The sequence below is a fragment of the Gopherus flavomarginatus genome, chromosome 8 (genome assembly GCF_025201925.1).
Source record: "Gopherus flavomarginatus isolate rGopFla2 chromosome 8, rGopFla2.mat.asm, whole genome shotgun sequence".
NCBI classification, from domain to species: Eukaryota; Metazoa; Chordata; order Testudines; family Testudinidae; genus Gopherus; species Gopherus flavomarginatus.
The window spans coordinates 91,534,857-91,553,749 of record NC_066624.1 but is presented as its reverse complement, the minus strand read 5'-3'; the positions used below and the strand labels follow the sequence as shown (position 1 = coordinate 91,553,749).

General features: G+C 40.7%; 2 protein-coding genes across 3 annotated transcripts in view; one reads left to right on the top strand and one right to left on the bottom strand.

Moving 5' to 3' along the window:
* The window catches only part of GFM1 (G elongation factor mitochondrial 1), a 49,118-nt gene that overhangs the window by 11,606 nt on the left and 18,619 nt on the right, over positions 1–18,893 (bottom strand). For both annotated transcript variants that reach the window (XM_050965909.1, XM_050965908.1), the window contains exons 9-13: positions 18,575–18,712; positions 16,757–16,858; positions 14,878–14,934; positions 14,132–14,269; positions 12,665–12,747 (exon numbers count right to left, since the gene is read on the bottom strand). In XM_050965909.1, coding sequence (XP_050821866.1) covers positions 12,665–12,747; positions 14,132–14,269; positions 14,878–14,934; positions 16,757–16,858; positions 18,575–18,712 — 518 coding nt within the window. The remainder of the gene's footprint in view (positions 1–12,664; positions 12,748–14,131; positions 14,270–14,877; positions 14,935–16,756; positions 16,859–18,574; positions 18,713–18,893) is intronic.
* Positions 113–12,576, top strand: LXN (latexin). The gene is made up of 6 exons (XM_050966169.1): positions 113–922; positions 4,641–4,703; positions 5,432–5,609; positions 6,098–6,234; positions 11,120–11,182; positions 12,286–12,576. Exons 1-6 carry the CDS (start codon positions 794–796, stop codon positions 12,382–12,384), a joined length of 669 nt encoding a protein of 222 aa, XP_050822126.1. The 5' UTR covers positions 113–793; the 3' UTR covers positions 12,385–12,576.

Below are 18,893 nucleotides of genomic sequence, written 5' to 3'. Positions count from 1 at the left end.
AAGTCGTAATCCTCAACTGTGACATCAATTTGTGGATGCAAAAACTGGGATGTCAAAAAATGTCTGAGATGTTCAGATAGGTAAATAAAACCTTGACAGGATTAACTTGTTAGAAAGTTGTCATGCAAATGACACTTAATTGTAACAGAGAATGAAGAAAAATATAGACAACATTTTTGCAAAACAATTTTTTTTTCCATAAAGCATTAGCTGTTTAAGCATGGATGAGCCAGGTAGTCCCTCATACTAACAAGTATGCACTGCTGGGGCTCCTAGTGGCAGAATAAGCTCCCGAAGTGAATTTGCATAATACAATGTATTATTAACAAAGAATGTAACAGCAGAGACTGGATTTATGGAAGTGGAAGCTGGGACAGGGCTGATCACAAACTTGACTAGTCCCACTACTGGAAGCCCCCACTGGCAAGGTTCATTTTAGTAGCAGTATTTGCAAAGGAGAAAGATTGTGATGTACAGCGTCTTTTACACACACAGACACCCTTCCAGCCTCCCACATCAGCTTGTCCCAGCTGCTGCGGCTCCTCACTCCTCCTCCGCAAAAGCTAAAGTAAAACACAGCTGTTCCTGTTCCACCGAAACAAGGCGACTAACAGGTGACCTGCAGTGCCCAGTAATGCACACGCATCAGCCGCGCCGCTGGGCACGGAGGCTGTAGCGGCTGCTTCCTGCTTTCGCGGAAGTGGAAGGAATCGGGATCGGACACTCCCCTTGAGTGATCCTTGCTCCGGCCTCGCCTTTCCCACTTGTGCAAGCAAGTAAAGCGCCCTGCTCCATGGAGATCCCCCCGTCCCACTACCCAGCTACGAGAGCAGCCGTCGTAGCTGTGAACTACATCAACTACCAGCATGGCAGCCCCAGCAAGATCTTTATGTTGCAGGAGGTGACCAAAGCCAGCAGGGAGGTGAGTGCGTGCGGAGGGGAAAACACCGCTAAAAGGGACTGGCCAGAAACACCCCGGCCCATGAATTAGAACAAATTAGTCTGGGTCTGGAAAGCTGGACACAGCTGAGAGTATATACGGCGGAGATATGCTATTTACCGTGCTGGCTGATTGATTGCTCCAGAGCCACTCCCTACTCCGCTGCTCAGTCCTGATTTAGGAGAGCGCAGAGTACAGAGCCCAGACAGGTAGAGTCCTGTTCCCAGCCCAGGGGAGTCTCATTACAGCGTCACATTCATACCAGAGCTGTTCCTTTGCAGTGCTGTAACTGAGTATTTGCCAGCCAGCCAATACTAAGGCCCCCAGGTAGGCTACAAAATAGCCATATTATAGTCTCCTTTAGTCTTGTGTGTCAGGACATTAAAATATATCTTTAAGTCACATAGACTTAGTCTTCTAATGTTAAAATATTGTTCCCACACAAGACCAAGTTTTAACCCAGGAAGATTTAGGCTAAATTATGGTTCTCTGCTACGGCTTAAAAAAAAAGTGTCCACACAGGTAAAACTACAGTGTTACCCAGGCTCCTGATTTTATCCTGAGTATTGCTATATTTGGTGTTTTGCCTAAGGCCCCCCGTTCCTGTAGTCATACAGTTCTCAGCTTTCATTAAAAAAAATAACACAGCCCTCATGGTTGCAAATAAAAGCCTGGAAACATAAACCACCACCACAAGACAAATAAAAAGAATGCCAAATTTATAATCTCATGGATTTCAGTGGGGTCTTTCCAATAATAAAGGTGTTACAAATTAATTCTGGTCTTAAATGGCTCCCAGAATTTGTGATGTGGCCTTTGTGTTTTAAAATTCCCCCTGCTCAGTCCTTCATACATCAGAGACAAAGCACATAACTTCACATTAAAAGAGAAACAGAAGATGCTGTAGACTCTTGAAGGCTTAGATTCTACAAAGACTTATGCACATGCACGTACATGTCTGCAGGACCAAAGCCTAAAAGTCCATCTACTCAGTGTATGCACACATGTAAGATGCCTATATTAGAACTTGACTGTTTTCAGTGACTGGGCGGCCCATTGGGAGTTGTTCAATTTTGCATACATTTGTTTAAGTTTTGATGAACAAAAGGACTAAAAATCCTAAGTATACAACTAACAATGCGTACTTATTTGACAATTGCACTTTAATGTTATAATGCTTCATAATCTGCTCATAATAATTGGCATATTAAAAATTAATTTAGTAAGAAAATATAAACCCTTACTAACCTCTCTGCTATAGTTTTTGCTGAGATGTTTGGTGGGACTACTTATTCATGTGCATTGTAAAAAGATTTGTATTAGTGAGGTGGTGCTGTATTGGGCTGATCGGTATTTTCTTTTGAAGAGAGGAAGGAAAAGGAGGTTTTAACAGTGGGATTTCTTGTTCATCACTTAGCAGAAAAGAACAAAACTGCTTTTACACCTTTCTCTAAAAAGATCTGATTTACCTCTTAGGATTTTAATCTTCCCTGACACAGGGAAAGATCAATTCTTTCTCCCCTCCACCGAGACCAGCTCCCCTATCAATTCTACCTGTCACCATAAAATACTGATGAATGCCCACAAATAATTAAGTCATTGTTCAAGCGTTTTTTTTCCTTCCATACAGGAATTCTGTAACTCTCCTCAATTCAGAAAGGATCATTGTTGATAGTTATTCCAGGTCTGGCTCCACAAGTAACAGAACCTTGGATTCTTTCCAGATTGAATTGCATTAACCCCTAACCTGCCATACTTTCTCTCATTCTCAATTCAACTCCCCTCTTTAAGAGACTACTATGCATGGATGAAAGTCATGTTTGAGACTGTGCCTTTAGTAACTTGAGTTACAGATTAACTTGCATATCAATAACCAAAACTGCTGTTTTATACTGCACAAACATCTATTTGATAAGTAGGCTGAATTGACTACTGGATTGAGCAATCAGGAAGCCAGGAGCTCCCAAATTCTAATTCTGACTCTTACCTGATAATGATGTTGCCTTGGACAAGTGACTTGACTAACACTGAAACAAATCTCCACAAGAGTGTAGTGAGGATTAGTCACTGTTTGTGCATTTTGAAAATGGACCACAATATAAATGCAAAGTATTAATAAACCTGTTTGTCACAGCTTTGAGCTTTTTCTTCATTGTTCTTACAGATCAGGGGTAGGCAACCTGCAGCACACAAGCTGATTTTAAGTGGCACTCACACTGGCCACCTATACAATCTATTGTGTTGAGATACCTTGTTACAATGTGATTAAAACAGTATAGGTCCTGGCCACCAGTCCGAGGAGCTCTGCATTTTAATTTATTTTTAAATGACACTTCTTAAACATTTTAAAACCCTTATTTACTTTACATACAACAATAGTTTAGTTATATATTATAGACTAATAAAAAGAGACCTTCTAAAAACATTAAAATTACCGTCACGTGAAACCTTAAATCAGAGTGAAAAAATGAAGACTAGGCACACAACTTCTGAAAGGTTGCTGACCTGTTACAGATAATAGTTGGGACAGTTCTGCTCAAATGTCCCATGCACCAGTTGCTCAAAGATGTCTTAAGTGGCCTTGCTCCCATTACTGGCACAGTCTGAAGAATAATAATTAGCTTGTGCCCATTTTCTTTTTTGTAGTTCTGAAGTATGGAGATAAAGCTGTTATTACATCTGCATGGCCCTCTCCTCAGACAATGTCCTTTTATATCAGATCAAAGCAGCAGAGAAAGCATAAATAACCTGGTAGTGGTAACTTCTTGCAAAGACTGTTCTCCGGTTCAACACTTCCTGTACTATACAATCTATTGTGTTGAGATACCTGGTTACAATGTGGTTAAAACAGCGTAGGTATGAATGAACTATGTTCCAACGTGTGTAGCAGCCTTGCTAGTGCCCAAGGAGGTAGCACAGTTCAGGAACATAGCTTGATTCCACCTACAATGCTAGTATGAAACATGTTTAGTAGAGTTGGGGAGAGGGAAAGGACTACTCTGTAGTAACTGTGCCCGCCAACACTGCAGCTCCTACTGTACTGATGAGATTTTAGGCTCTGTCTGTATTGGCCGAGGAATCAGTTATTACCTTTCCACCAAGAACGCTGGAAAGATATTGTCATGGTTACTATCAGAACAGCTGGGACTCTCTCAGCACAGACCTGCTCTTGATTTGAGACTGTACCATGTTCCAGAACACAGTTAGCTTAGTCTTGAGGATAAGTCTATGCTATTCTGTAGTGTTTTCATTTTACAGCTCAAATACTTTAAGACCATATACAGTTCTTAATTCCTGGAGGGTGAAAGTCACCCAATGCACATGGTCCACACAAGGCTATTATTTGTAATACTGTAGTGCTTTAGAGCAATAAGGATGGGTTTTATGTGGCAGTTAGGACTCTTCATGTTCCCTCTGCACTGGATGTATTTCACCCAATTGGACTTTAAATAAACTGGACCACGAATAACTAACCAGATGTGACATCAGGAACATTGGTGCTATGTATTAAATGACTAAACTTTAAGTCTGGTCACATGTACACACAAGATAAGTAAAGAGTTAAATATGTACTGTACAGAGTGGTACTGTGCATTGTCATACTTCACAGGAATAACCTGAACAATCTCCATCAGGTACAGAAATAAGGAGGATTAAAGATAGAACAGTTTAACTTTTTAAAAATATTTCCTCACTTTAGGACATTCCTGATGTTGGGCATAAATACCACCTTAAATTTTCACTAGAAGATATCCTCCACAAGGTGAGTTCTGCTTTATATACTTGAATTGTGAATTCTTTAGGGCAAGAATCATCTTTTAATTATACATACAGACAGCACATAGCATAATGGTGTCCTGCTCTCTGTCTGGGCTTATAGACTGTATCAGTAAATAATCATTTAAAAGTGATCTGGTTGTAAAATTGGAGCACAATAGCAATGAAAGGAGCTCTGAAATTTGTGTAATCAGGCCATAGGACTGGATTTAACCAAAAGAAGAAACAGCCAGTTTTTGCACCATAAAAGCCCTGAAAAGTCACTTTTTGCTATACAATACCATGGTATGGCAATTGGTTGAGAGAGGCAACTAGCATATTAAAAACAAGGATGTCTTAGTGTCATCCACTATGAGTTAGATCACATCTTCAATTTGCAGACATCATATGAATCTATTTCTCTATCAAATAACAAGCAGAATACTGTGTCAAATTGATATAAAAGGGAAAGCACCATCACTAAATATATAGCTTTGACATGTTCTATATAAACTACACAGAAAGTTTGTGAATATATTTTCAGGGTAATTAAGATTTTGACCCTGCTTTAATCTTAATGAAATAGTCTGCACATACTCTCACACATCAGACTTGCAGAAAAAATGGGGAATACATAAAACAGTAAAATAGATGCATGGTGGCGTTTTCTGCGTATTAACTATCTATTTTACTTTATTAAAATGGATTAAATCCATGTAACTATTTCTGTAACAGGACAATGCCATTAACTGCACTGCTGAAATTCTTTATCTTCTGAGCAACCAACGTACTGCGCCACAAGTGCATTTTACAGTGGAAGGAGAATTTGGGAAGAACACAGATGAAGCAGATAACAAATTTTACAACAGAATCAGGAGCCTTCAAGAACCGTTGGTTGCACAAAATATTCCAGGTATGAAGATGAGGGAAGGGATTTTGGCAGAAACTTCACCTTCTTCATTCAAACTTTAGTGTCAAGCATAGCAGCAGCAAGCGTTCATTTGTTTTGACTGACTTGCAATTTTTTTTTTAATTGCTCTTTTCCTGAATACTTATTAGGCTAGTTGCTTTGCTTTAAAAACTTACAGCTTATCACTGTTGTTAGCATTACAATAGCTACTGGAGGCTCCATCTGAGACCAGGCCCTCATTGTATAAGGCTCTGTACTTGAACACTGGAATAGATAATCCCTCTTCTGAACAGTTTACCACCTAAATAGAAAAGCCAAACAAAGGGTAGAAACAGACCTTTCCCACACAGCAGGTCTGCGGTAGAGCCAGGAACAGAACCCAGGTCTCCTGACTCCTAGTCCAGTATTCTACCTACTAGGGTGAGACTGAATTAGTTTCAATTGGTCAGATTTTCACACATTTAATACAGATTATTTGCTTTGGTTCTCAGACAATTATGGCAACACATCCCCAGAAATGGAGCCCATCAGCCACCTAGCCCGAGTGGCCTGTGGTTATATAATATGGCAGAACTCCACTGAAAACACATTGTACAATTTGATTCAAATCAGAGATGTCAGGCAGGTGGTAAGTAATGCACCTATCAATGCACTGGGATGATGATAATTAGGAATAAATTCAGAGAAGCTGCTATGTAAGGATACTCCATTGTTAAAACTATAGATTGCTGGAGGATAAGTAGAAACATGTAGATTCAGATTTAAAGTATACAATGGAACAGATTCTGTGAATCTGACTGTGATTTGGACATGTCAAGATTTTAAATTGGTTCTTTGCTCACCATTCACAAAATTGTGTAGGCAATGTCTTACCCTGATTAGGGTATAAGATAGCAGTTTGAAATATGTACATACTGACTGACCTATTCCTTATTCTCTCTATCCTTTGCACCTCAAAGTTCATATGCATTTATATATCAATACTAAAAAAAATTCAGGACACTGAACCTAACAGGACAGCTTGCACTCTCTAGGTATTTATGCCACAATCATGGTATTAGTACAAGGTGTTTCTGGAATTTAATATTCAGTGTCCCCATTTCTGAATTCATGCATGTTCATGTGATTGCATGTTTTATAGACCATGTTACAGGAGCACTCATACAATGGATGCAATTAGATATCACTATCAAAGAGTGCATCAATAAAGAAGCAAACCTACCTAGCCTAATCCTCCCAAACAGTTAGTATGTCAAAGAACATGCTCCTGGCAGAAAACTGAGCTGCTTTATGGCACAGGGCAACCTACACCTGTGATCCATACCCCTCATGTGAAAAGCATACCTCTAGGATTGAGTCAAAGCAAAAGTAATTAAAGATTTCTATTTTAAACCATTCCTATGAATTTCTTTGTTACTTTTAACCAAGTAAATATTTTTTCTGCTCTAGCGAAACAATGCGCCTACTTGATGACTGGAGTGTTCTCCTAGGTCTTCTCTTCATTAATTTAATTTTGCTCCATTTCTCATACAGTTTCTTGGTGACAACAGTATTGCAAGTTTATTAGTTAAGTCTTTTGACATTTTTTCTGGTCTAATCACTTCATTTGATTAGGGTTTTCTATTACTTTTCTTTCCTTCATTTATATTCTCTGTAGGTCCAATTTACAGTAGTCTTACATCTGCACAATATCAAAATACTCTCCTTTATCTTTCAGTCTACACTACAGTCTCACAATCAGTCACGGTAATATTGTTTGACATCTCTCTGCTATCTGAGTTAGGACAAATAGCAATGGGCTGCATCTCAACTCCAATAAGGCCTGGTCTACAATGGGGGTGGGATCGATCTAAGATACGCAACTTCAGCTAGGAGAATAGCATAGCTGAAGTCGACGTATCTTAGATTGACTTAGAATCACTTACTTCGTGTCCTTGCAGCATGGGATCAACAGCCGCTGCTCTCCCGTCGACTTTGCTTCCGCCTCTCACCGAGCTGGAGTTCAGCAGTTGACGGGAGAGCAATCGGGGATCGATTTATCGTGTCTACACTACACACGATAAATCGATCCCTGATAGATTGATCACTACCTGCCAATCCAGCAGGTAGTGTAGACATACTGTAAAATCAAAATCCATCTATGTTTGTACTGGTTTGTAACACTCTAGCCTTCAACCATTGTTAATTTACCTAAAAGGATATTCAAAGACGGGATGAAGTCTCGGTTTAATTCTGAATTTCATATCACCAAATATTACCTTGTTTAACATTGCTCTTGCTATATTTGCTTTTATTAATTTCTGTATGTTTCATTTCACTAAATCACATGTATCTTAAAAGAATACTGAAGCAGCTCATACCTTGAAAGAGTTATATACCTGTAGTTGGGAAATGCCCTCTGAATTCTTCTCTTTTAAAACTATAAAACTGAAAGAGGGCTATTAATGATTCCTATAATAATTACTTCTGCTGCAGAAGCAGCCATCCAGCTGACTAAAGCAGTACATTATTAGCTAGTTAATGTTCACAGAATTATATGGTATAGTGATCACTGATTAAGTTTGACAAGAAAATAAAATGCATGAAAAGCAAGGCAATGGTCCCTAAGGGAAGGGCCAAAACATGTAGACACTATTTCATGTTTTATCTTTATTATGCTGTCTGATTGTCCACAGAAAATCTCTTCTTACTGAATTGATCTTGATGTGCCATAAACCATTCAGAAGTACATGGCCTGTGGCTGCCAAAACAAATTATAGCTTTTCAAGTTAATCAAAAGTAACCCATCTGCTACAGCCAAAAGACCTTGTGGATTTCTTACCAGAAAGAGATGTCAACTTCTCTGAGTATAAGTTTCCTTAGGAAAACCATAGATGGTGTTTAGGCAAGTGGAGATCTGTTGACTCCCTGCTTCTATTGTCTACTTGCCAAGAAGAAATATGGATTTTCTTTTGTAATTACTGTGAGACAACTTAAAATTCAAACACATTAATCCTGGACACTGGAACGCAGAATAGGACCTGACGTTCAGAATAGACTACAACAGCATGATCCTAAATGATATGCCAGTGGTGGTTAAACAACTAAGGGGACATCATACATGTTCAAAGCCCAGTTTTGGACATTCAGTATGTGCAATTAATTCAGCTGAGATTGTGCATGTGAAAGAAACCCAGAGTCACAAACTCACTTTGGGAATGAAAAACTGTCACAGAATGGGGATAAAGACTAATCACCTGAGCATCATCACTTCAGTGGTGTTCATATCATTCTGGGAACAGAATTTGTTAATTAGCTTTTCTCCTTCTGGTGGCTGACTTGGAGCAGGAGTGGATCATGTGTGGATTTTAACACAACTGTCTGCAACAGATAAATTTTAAAACAGGGAAAAGCAGACACCATATAACACTTAGATTAGATTAAATTACAAATCTGTGCTGTGTTCCTTTCATACACCGTTAAGATAAATTATTGGTAACTAGAATTATCAGATTTCATTTATCCTTAGATTTTAGACTGTTTTTGTGTATCCTGCCATCCACACCCATCTCTTATAACATGTTACCCTGGTGAGACTTCCTGCAGTGCCTGGCATGTCTCACCCTATTAACATAATTTCATTTACAAGTTATTTTCCTTGTTAGCACACCTTACAGACTTGAGATCTTGAAATTAGTGGGATCTGTGCTCTTAACTCATTTAGGCGCTTTTGAAAAGTCCCATTCTATTCACCGTTATTAGGTGCAAAAACCAAGAAGTAATAGAGACACCAGGGTCTTATTGTCTCTTCTTGCAAGCAGAAGAGATCCTTATTGAGTATGCTGAATGCCAACACCAAAGTATCATTTCCCTCTTCCTTGGAAACCTGCAGAAATGCGTGTGCTGTAGGGATTGGATTTAGAGGCTGACAACAGGTCATAGGAGCAGCAAAGAGGGAGTTCCCTTTCTCACAGATCCCTGGAGTTGGGAGGCTACATCCCCCTGCTTCCTTTAACCCAGGGGTGGGCACACTATGGCCCAAGGGCTGCATCCAGCCCTCCAGACGAATTCGTCTCTCGAGCTCCTGCCTGGGTCGGGGGCTTGCCCTGCTCCATGTGACTCCCAGAAGCAGCAGCATGTCCCCACTCCAGCTCCTACACGTGGGGGCAGCCAGGGGATGCTTCACGCTGCCCCCGTCCCATGCACAGCCCCCATAGCTCCCAGTGGCCAGGAACCATGGCCAACGGAAGCTGCAGGGGCGGCGCCTGCGGACGGGGCAGTGCACAGAGCTGCCTGGCTGTGCCTCCACATAGGAACCGGAGGGGAGTGGGGGGACATGCTGCTGCTTCTGGAAGCTGCTTGAGGTAAGCGCCACCCAGAGCCTGACTCCCTCCCATGCTCCAACCCTCTGCCCCAGCCCTGATCCCTCTCTCACCCTCCAAACCCCTAGGTCCCAGCCTGGAGCACCATCCTGTACCCCCAACCCCTCATCCCCAGCCCAGAGTCCGCACTCCCAGCTGGGGCCTTCACCCGCTCCTGCACCCCAACCCCCAATTTCATGAGCATTCATGGTCCATCATACAATTTCCATACCCAGATGTGGCCCTCGGGCCAAAAAGTTTGTCCAACCCTGCTCTAACCTCTTCACCCAAGGGAACAATTTTTTCGTATCTCTGCATGGTGAAGTTTAAACACCTATATCCAACATTTATGCAAGAGGATACAATTTCTCTAAATTCCAACACCTTTCAGATTAGATCTGGCCTTGAAATATTCATATATTATGGACATAGTGATTAACTGCCCCAATTGACTGGACAATGGCACATGCAAACATTTGCTACGCTTGAAACAAGAGGTATCGAACTAGTGTTTAGTATCGACAGAAACAGAACTAACTTCTATGGGATTCCATCTGGCAGTGTTCTCCCATCCAAGATTATATTATGAACAGCAGTATCAGCGGTTGGAGGACTAATCCAACTGATTGCTGCTGCTAGCTTCCCAGATCAGGTATTTTTGTAGCAAGATTTGCTTTCCCTAAAATATGTACTAGCTTCCCATGTAACTTTGGATTTTCTTAAATGACCAATTGCTCTCCTCAGCTTCTTCGCCCAAACCCTAAATTATTCACAGTCACAAAAATCTAAACACACAACCAAAGCAAAGAGTCTCTATAGTAACATAAGTACATTGAAAATGAGTCAACACTAAAAAAGTCAAATTGTTTTGGAAAATAAACCCAGTATTTTCCTTGAAAGAGAACATTACATTAGTCATGTCTGACTTTATAAACAGAGCTGTTTGAGCAGTCAGTGTGGAGTTAAACTTTGTGTTCTGTCTTTCAGATGTTATTCTGTGATTAAATGAAGTTCAGCATAGAGCAAAACTAAGTTTCATCTGTTTTATACATTGCTCTTTTGTAACATTTCGGACATTTTATTGCCGCCAAGTACAACTAAATGACTGTTTTTATTAATGAAAAGGTAACTTAAATCTCAGTCCTTATTGTCTTGTCTTTATGTTGGTTCCAGAAAAGAAACGATGATTACTTGGAATTTGACTACACGGTCCTACTTCATGATATTGTTTCACAGGTAAAAGTTTTATTGTCAAGCAAAAGGGAAAATTAGATTACCACCTATGAATTCTTTTTCCAGAACCCTCCACGTTAGACAGACTGATGTGCTCCCCCTTCACCCTGATGCTTGGGCCAGTAGATTGGCTGCATGACAGGGCTAGACGACCCCATCCACCTTGCATTCTCCAGAGTACTCTGCCTTATTTTGTATGCAGGTAGCAGACCAAGTGTCTCCACTTATGTCAGAGCTTCAGGGATCTTAAATTATTTGGTTATAATTCTAACTGACAACAAAAACTAAAGAGAAAAGGGTGAAATTCCTGACCCGTTCCTGTGAGGTGGAGGAGGTTCTTTGAGCAGCTGCTCTCAGACCTCTACATCAAGGGGAAATTATTGCTAGGGTGGTCTGTTCCCCTTTCTGGCCACGGCTGAAGGAGACAAGAAGAGGAGCCAAAAAAAATCCAGATCTGCTTAAACGCCCTCACAAGGACCAAAATGCTCATGTGTTGGAGAAATTTGGACACAGAAGATAACCAGAGACATGGGGGTGGGGGGGGGTCCTCTATAACCCGGAAGGAATGAAAGCAGTGTACTCAACCAGCAGGAGGGCAAGGTCCACAAAGAGCTGTTGGATCAGGCCATGGAGCTGCCCTACACACTGGGCATGGCACTGGCAGCAGCACCTTAGATTCCCAAAATGGCACCAGCTTACTACACAGTACTGTGTCTCAAGTAAATCCTTTTTTCCAAAGAAAATAATTTGCATTTGATTTAAGGAAAAAGTTTTAGACTCAAAGCTTTAGATACTGTTTAGTGCAAAATCATACACAGATAACATGAGATTCCCCTCCCATTACAAATATTACCATTCAGACATGCACTGCATCTTCATTAATATTTGCATCTTGTGAACAACACATACCATATTTTAGTCATCTGTGGGGAGGGAAGCTCCTGAAAGGAATTAGCCAACTAATTGCAGTACAAAGCACTGTATTTGTTTCTTTTAAAGTCCTGCACTTGTTTTTATTTCTTAAACAGCAATCAGTATTCTAGTTCAGTATTGTTCTAAGAAAATTTCCAGTCTTCTCCAGTATATTATGTATGTTTTATCCACAGGAAATTATTCCTTGGCAAATGCAAGTTCTTTGGCATCCACAGCATGGAGTTAAAGTAATAAAGAACAGCTGTCAGCCAAAACATGCAGAGCAGGACTAGAAGCATATCCAATATGGCAATAATAGATGCTCCGAAGCTATGGTGATGGAGAAGTAATATATGTAGACAGGTGTATAGACAGACTAAGTGATAAACAATATCCTCACTCACTCAGTGAAACCCTCTATTCCTTCCATGTGTATTTTACTTCATGCCCAAACAAATCAAAATAAATGTTATGTATTTCTTCTCTGTAGTGTAAATGTTTGATGAAGATATAATAAAATGTCTCAGTGCTTGGCTAATTTGGTGTATTATGCTGGATAGGGAGAATACTCACAGTACAGGTGCTGTTATGCTCTCTCTAAAGGCAACTTTAGGCTTTCCCATGGTACAAAGACAAGCATATTCTCTTTCCATTCGCTGCAGAGAAAGCAGAAAAAATCCAGGACTGTTCCTGTCAGTGACAATGTCTTTGATCACAGTCATTGAAGCAGTTTGAAAAAAATAAACTGCATGTCACTGTCATTCTGATATAATCCCTGTTTAGGAGCAGTAACTTCTGAACTGGAAGTGTTCCACAATACAGGTAACAGCAATATTCTTATTCAGATTTCACCTGTACAAGATTTTCTATGTTCTATAAAATGCCAGCTCCATTTAGTGTTATATAAAATTGTTAAAGGGACACTGACATCTTGAAATACCATACATTTTATAAAGTCAAAACTAGTTTTAAGGGAATAACCTCATATAGACTCCAGATGTCCCTGCCAATTAGTTTTACAACCCATTTTCCTTTATAATTTTTAGAGCTTTTTCTCCTTTCTGTTGCTAAACAGTGGAAACTGGCTATGGTGACATTCACTGTAAACAAAAGGCTGCCAAATGTACAAAATGAGCAAACAGGGAAGAAAGTACTCTTCTGAAATTTTAATTATAGTAATCTTAGGTCATGTTTGTACTAATAGGTAAAAAATTTCAGACCAAAGTCTGATTTTGAAGAAAGCCTTCAGCTAAAACTGTTAATGCCCAGGAAAGATGACTAAAGAAATGTACAAATATCTATATCTAGACATTTATAAAACCACCCACTTAAGCAGCTAATAATTATTTGCATTAATATTTTAGTGCTTTTCATTCTGGAGATCCAAAAATCCTTGATGAATTATGGCCCCAACCCTCCATTGGATCTAAACAAGTGGAATTGTGCACGTTTGCACAGCACTGCTAGTACAGCTTGTGAGGAATTTTTCGAGGAAATGGTTTTTCTTTGGAAATTGCCGATTCATCAAAATGGATGTTTTCACAGGAAAAGGTCAGTTTTGATGATACTTTCATCAAGGTTTCCCAAATCCAGGATGGGTGTGATTGTGGCTCAGACCCAGAATGTGGAAGACCTTGGTTCAAATCTCTACTCTGCCTAATTCACACCATAAACTTGGACTTATGTCCAAGTCATTCCAGGTGACTGCCCCAATTACCAGGCTGCTGACTTTTTTTTTTTTTTTGACAACACATGGCAAAAGATCAGTTTCATCCCAATGTGCAGTGGGAAGTCTTTGAAATCTCAAAACAGCTTTCCGCCCAAACTCTACCCACTGGCACCACACAAGCATAGTGTCACAACTGCAGAATCAGGGCCTGTATCTTGTGATCACTTAGCCCACCTACATGAAAGATTGTGGCAGATGTTTTTAAAGTGCACAGCAGCACTACACAATATCCTAGGGCAGAAAGCAAAGAGCAATACTTTTCCCAGCCAAGACTCAACTGCATACGTCTCAGATTCAGTTTTTATAATCACCTGAGCATAGATTTCCAAGTGCAGTTCTCCCATTCCAGAAACGATTGTCTCTTTGCTCTCATTGTCAAAGTGGACTCTAAAGGTAGGATCTTCTCTTGTAAACCGGTTCAGGCCTTTTGAAAATTTATCTAGGTCATTCTAAAAAAAAAAAAAAAAAAAAAGTACACACATGCAAAATAAATTAACTTTATTCAACATTCTGTGAACAGCAGATGATAGAAAGGTCTGAAAAGTTCATCCTAACTAGCTAGCACTGTTCCCTCCCAATAAGAAGTACAAGGATTTGCCATCCCAAACAGATCCATAAGCTTATAATCAGGTTCATTCTCCAAACTCCTGTAAGTGTGCCTGCATGTGCCATACCACAAAGCAAGAACACCTCTAGAGTAGGAAAAGAGGTCATGATTAGGTCAGCATTAGCTAACCCCAATCTTTTCCTTAGTGAATATGCAGGTTAACACCTTTTACCTTGATTTAGCGGATAGCTTTTTCTTAAAGGTAGATAAATCCCTAAAGCTAATCAGGGCCAGCTAACACATTTAATTCGCATGTTAAACAATATGAGTAGCATGTTGATAAATGCATCAGCTAACATGTTTTAAGACACCACTCATTTTCACAGCATAGACAAATCCAGAGTGTTTCCCTCAATAAACTGTAAAATGACAAGAGTAGAATGATAGGGGAGGGAACTCAGACTGAAAGTTTTGTATTATTGGCTATAAATTTGATTGACAGGCTCTTACCTTGTTGGAAGGCTTCATGGCTACTGAAATGACAGGTTCAGGGACATGAATCGATTCCTGTAGTAGTAAAAAAGGAACAGTTGTCAAATAAGTTTCAGTACAGCTGGCAATGCGATCATAGCAGAAAACTGAAGTTTTGGTCCCAGAGACTATGGGTTCCAAACAAAGGTGACTATTTTTATTACATGGTCTTGTTCAGATTTATATCTGACATAGTAAAAGTAGGGATGCAAAATACTAAATGGTAAACTGGTAAGCATTAGTCTCCCCGGTTAACCGAACCTAACCGTTAACCTCAGCCCCACCAGCCGGAGCAGCCCCATGCCGGCTCGCCAACCCCAGCCACCCTAGCTCCCCTCCCTTTAATCATTTAACTGATTAAACGACAATTTTAATAATTTAAATGTTTAACTTTTTAAACGGGATAGCTCAGTGGTTTGAGCATTGGCCTGCTAAACCCAGGGTTGTGAGTTCAGTCCTTGAGGTGGCCACTTAGTGATCTGGGGCAAAAATCAGTACTTGGTCCTGCTGGTGAAGGCAGGGGGCTGGACTCAATGACCTTTCAAGGTCCCTTCCAGTTCTAGGAGATAGGTATATATCTCTAGGTAAAAGTTCAATTAAAATAATGTTGTGTTCCTACAATCACAAAGCCAGGAAAATTCAGATTTAAGACTGTCACCCTGTCCTTGATCCACCCTTTATTGTGTGTAGTTTGGGCTTGTGTCTTACGGCATTGGGAATGAAGGGTGTGCATGGAAGAGATCTAAATCTGTACTAGAATACTACCCTGATCACCACCAGCCCTCCTGAGGAAGGAAGGAAGAGTACTAAGGTGGAAGGAAAGGGATAAGAGCTTGCCCATTTGCCAAGCTCAAATCTTATGCAATAAATGCTGAAGGACAGTGGGATGAGGTGAGCATGACATTCATATATACAACGTATTCAACTATTTTGCAAGCATGAGTGAGTGATATTAGTACAGGTTTATAATTTCGGGTAATGGGAAGAATTTTTTTTTATTGAATTATAAAACTGGATAAACATTGCCACAAGTGGACATGTATTAGAACCAAGAATTCTTCTGACCTAACATCATTTCAAACATAGTAAAGGAAACTGACTAGTTACAATTCTTTTATGTATATCAAAAAGGTTTTAAAATCTTAAGCTAATGATTTAATGGTTGATTGCTCATCAGTGATGGTGCCCCAACAACCAATGCAGTTATGGGAGTGATGATGATAAATTATTTTATATATTGTACATGACAAACCACCAACATATCTGCATTAGTATTACAGCTCTCTCTCTTTTTAAAGCACTTTGCCTTATCACATATTTTTAAAGCACGATAGCTCCTTCCCAATTTTCCTACTAAATTCTGTTAGTTCCTCTCAAGACGAGGACAAAACTGTACTCTAATACATACAGTAATTATAAGAAAAATATTTCTAATACTGTTGCTTGAATGTGAAGTTACCTTTTTTCTGGACTGTGGTTCTTCTAGTTAGTTAAATGGTTTGGCTTCCATGTTTTTAACTCCAAATTTTCTATTTATATTGACAAACACAAAAAACATTTTACCTATTATACCCAACTGTCATTATACCTCCCCTGAGAGCTGACGTGGTATTGTGTGTGTATAGTATCTTATATACATGCCTACATATATACCGCAATTTTACATGCTTGTATCATTTTTAAGGAATCTAAACTGGCATCAGAAATGTTTCTAAAGGTTATTTTCAGTAGATATCCTTTGTCTGAATAATCAGAGCATTTAAATTAAGTAAAGTGGCTTAAGAACTGAAAGAATAAAAACCCGATTAAGTCCCAAGGTGTGATGATGGATCAGGTCCATGAAAAAAGTTGTACTTACCATGGAAATGTCAGTACTGGTTTTATCAGTGAACGTATCCCCACTAGCACAATCAATTCCAAACAATGCACATATGTCTCCTGCATAAACTTCATCTACATCCTAAGAAGAGAAAGTCAGGTTAGGTATATACAGGGTATTAAAAGGAAATGGCAAAGCATATCTAATATACACACACAGCTACATCTGGTTTCAAGTGGTAAGAACTATGATAAAAAAGACTGGATTGGGATTTGCAAAAGGGGCTTAAGAGGCTAACTACTTGAACATTCCAGCTATCATAGAATATCAGGGTTGGAAGGGACTTCAGGAGGTTATCTAGTCCAACCTCCTGCTCAAAGCAGGACCAATCCCCAACTACATCAGCTTTGATAAAAATGTGCTGTAAACAGCTGGATACAAACTTGACACCAAAATCTTCAGTGCTAATTCATAAAGGGGTCTCAGTTTCAATATTAGCTAGCCCAAGAGGAAGGGTGCTAAGCACATCACTTGCTAACTTTCACGCACTCTTGACTTGCCCATAGGATTTAGGTTGCAAGAACTCTAGAAGCAAACCTACTTGCTTTCCACAGTTGCATGTTTTCTGGATGGGGTAGTTTTTGTAGCATTTTGGGAGGTAGTTTTTAGTTTGAGAATTATATTAAAAACCTCATAGCAGAGCTATTTCATTGGGGGAGCTAGGAAATAGGCTTGGGAAAATAGACATGAATAAGGAAGCTGAAAAGGAGAAAGTGACATCTAACCTTCTTCAGTCAGATGGCCAAGAGCCATGTTATAAGGCAGGGGTCGGCAACCTGCGGCACGCGTGCCAAACACGGTATGCGAGCCGATTTTGAGCGGCACACAGCCGCCTGCCACAGTCCTGGCCCCCAACCCCACTCAGCCCCCCTGCCCACCGCTCTCCCCTGTGGGGGCAGGAGGCAGAAGCTTGGTTCTGCGGCAGCCAAGCTTCCCCCTCCCCTGCTTCTTCCCCCAGCGTGGTGCTTTCCTGCCCTGCCCCCTCTCCCTCCCTGTGCCAATCAGCTGATGGCCCTAGTGAGTGGGAGGGGGAAAAGCAGCAGCCTGCATGCAGCTCCATAGAGGATGCAGAAAGAGGTAGGGACGGAGCCTTGGGAAAGGGGGTGGAACAGGGCATATCCCTTCCAGCTCCCTGCCATGAGCCGCTCAGGGCAGGGGGCTGGGAGCAACCCTACGAGCCGAGCACCCTAGCCCTTTGCCCTGACCCCCCCTCCACACACACACTAAGTCTTCTGTCCTACACCCCCCACCCCGCCCCTAGCCCTTTGCCCTGACCCTTGAGCCCTCCCACACACCCAGCCCTCTGCCCTGTACCCTCCCCACACACCCAGCCCTCTGCCCTGACCCTGAACCCCCTCCACACCCAGCCTTCTGCCCTACACCCGCCCACACAACCCAGCCCTCTGCCCTGATTCCTGAACCCTCCCACTCCAGCCTTATGCCCTGAACCCCCTCCTGAAACCTTAAATTAGAGTGAATAAATGAAGACTTGGCACACCACTTCTGAAAGGTTGCCGACCCCTGTTATAAGGTGTCAGGGGTGGAGAACAGACATATGTGGAGAATTCTCCAACTCAACTGGGAAAAAAAAATACAATGGAGCAGATTTTAATTTCCCGTTCCACATTTGGAACTCTATTAAAGGAAATAGGGTAACATGGGTCAAGTGAGAGAAGAATTTTGCCCTGTGTTGCTTTATTTTGAGATGCTGAACAGGCACCTCAACTTTTCAAAAATGCTTCAAGGACAGATAACAGCATCCAAAAATTTTCCTCTATTTCTAGTTCTGACACTTACCTCCATCGAGTCTGCATGCATGCGAACCAGTCTCTGCACTCGCACCTTTTTCCCTGTCCTGGTGTTGTAAATGTAGTCACTTTTCTTCAACATCCCCTGATAAACTCGAATGTACGTTAGCTGCCCAAAACGGCCAGCCTGCAAATGGCATTAAAAAATGGAGATAAAGGTTAGAACCACCATGAGAGTCAACAGCACAGCTACTCTATATGCACTCTGCTCTGACTGTTGCTAAAGCACCATTAATTTGGGTTTCTAAGTTTGAAACTATACATCAAAAAGAATTTCATCTACATTTCTAAAACAGTCAAACCTTCTC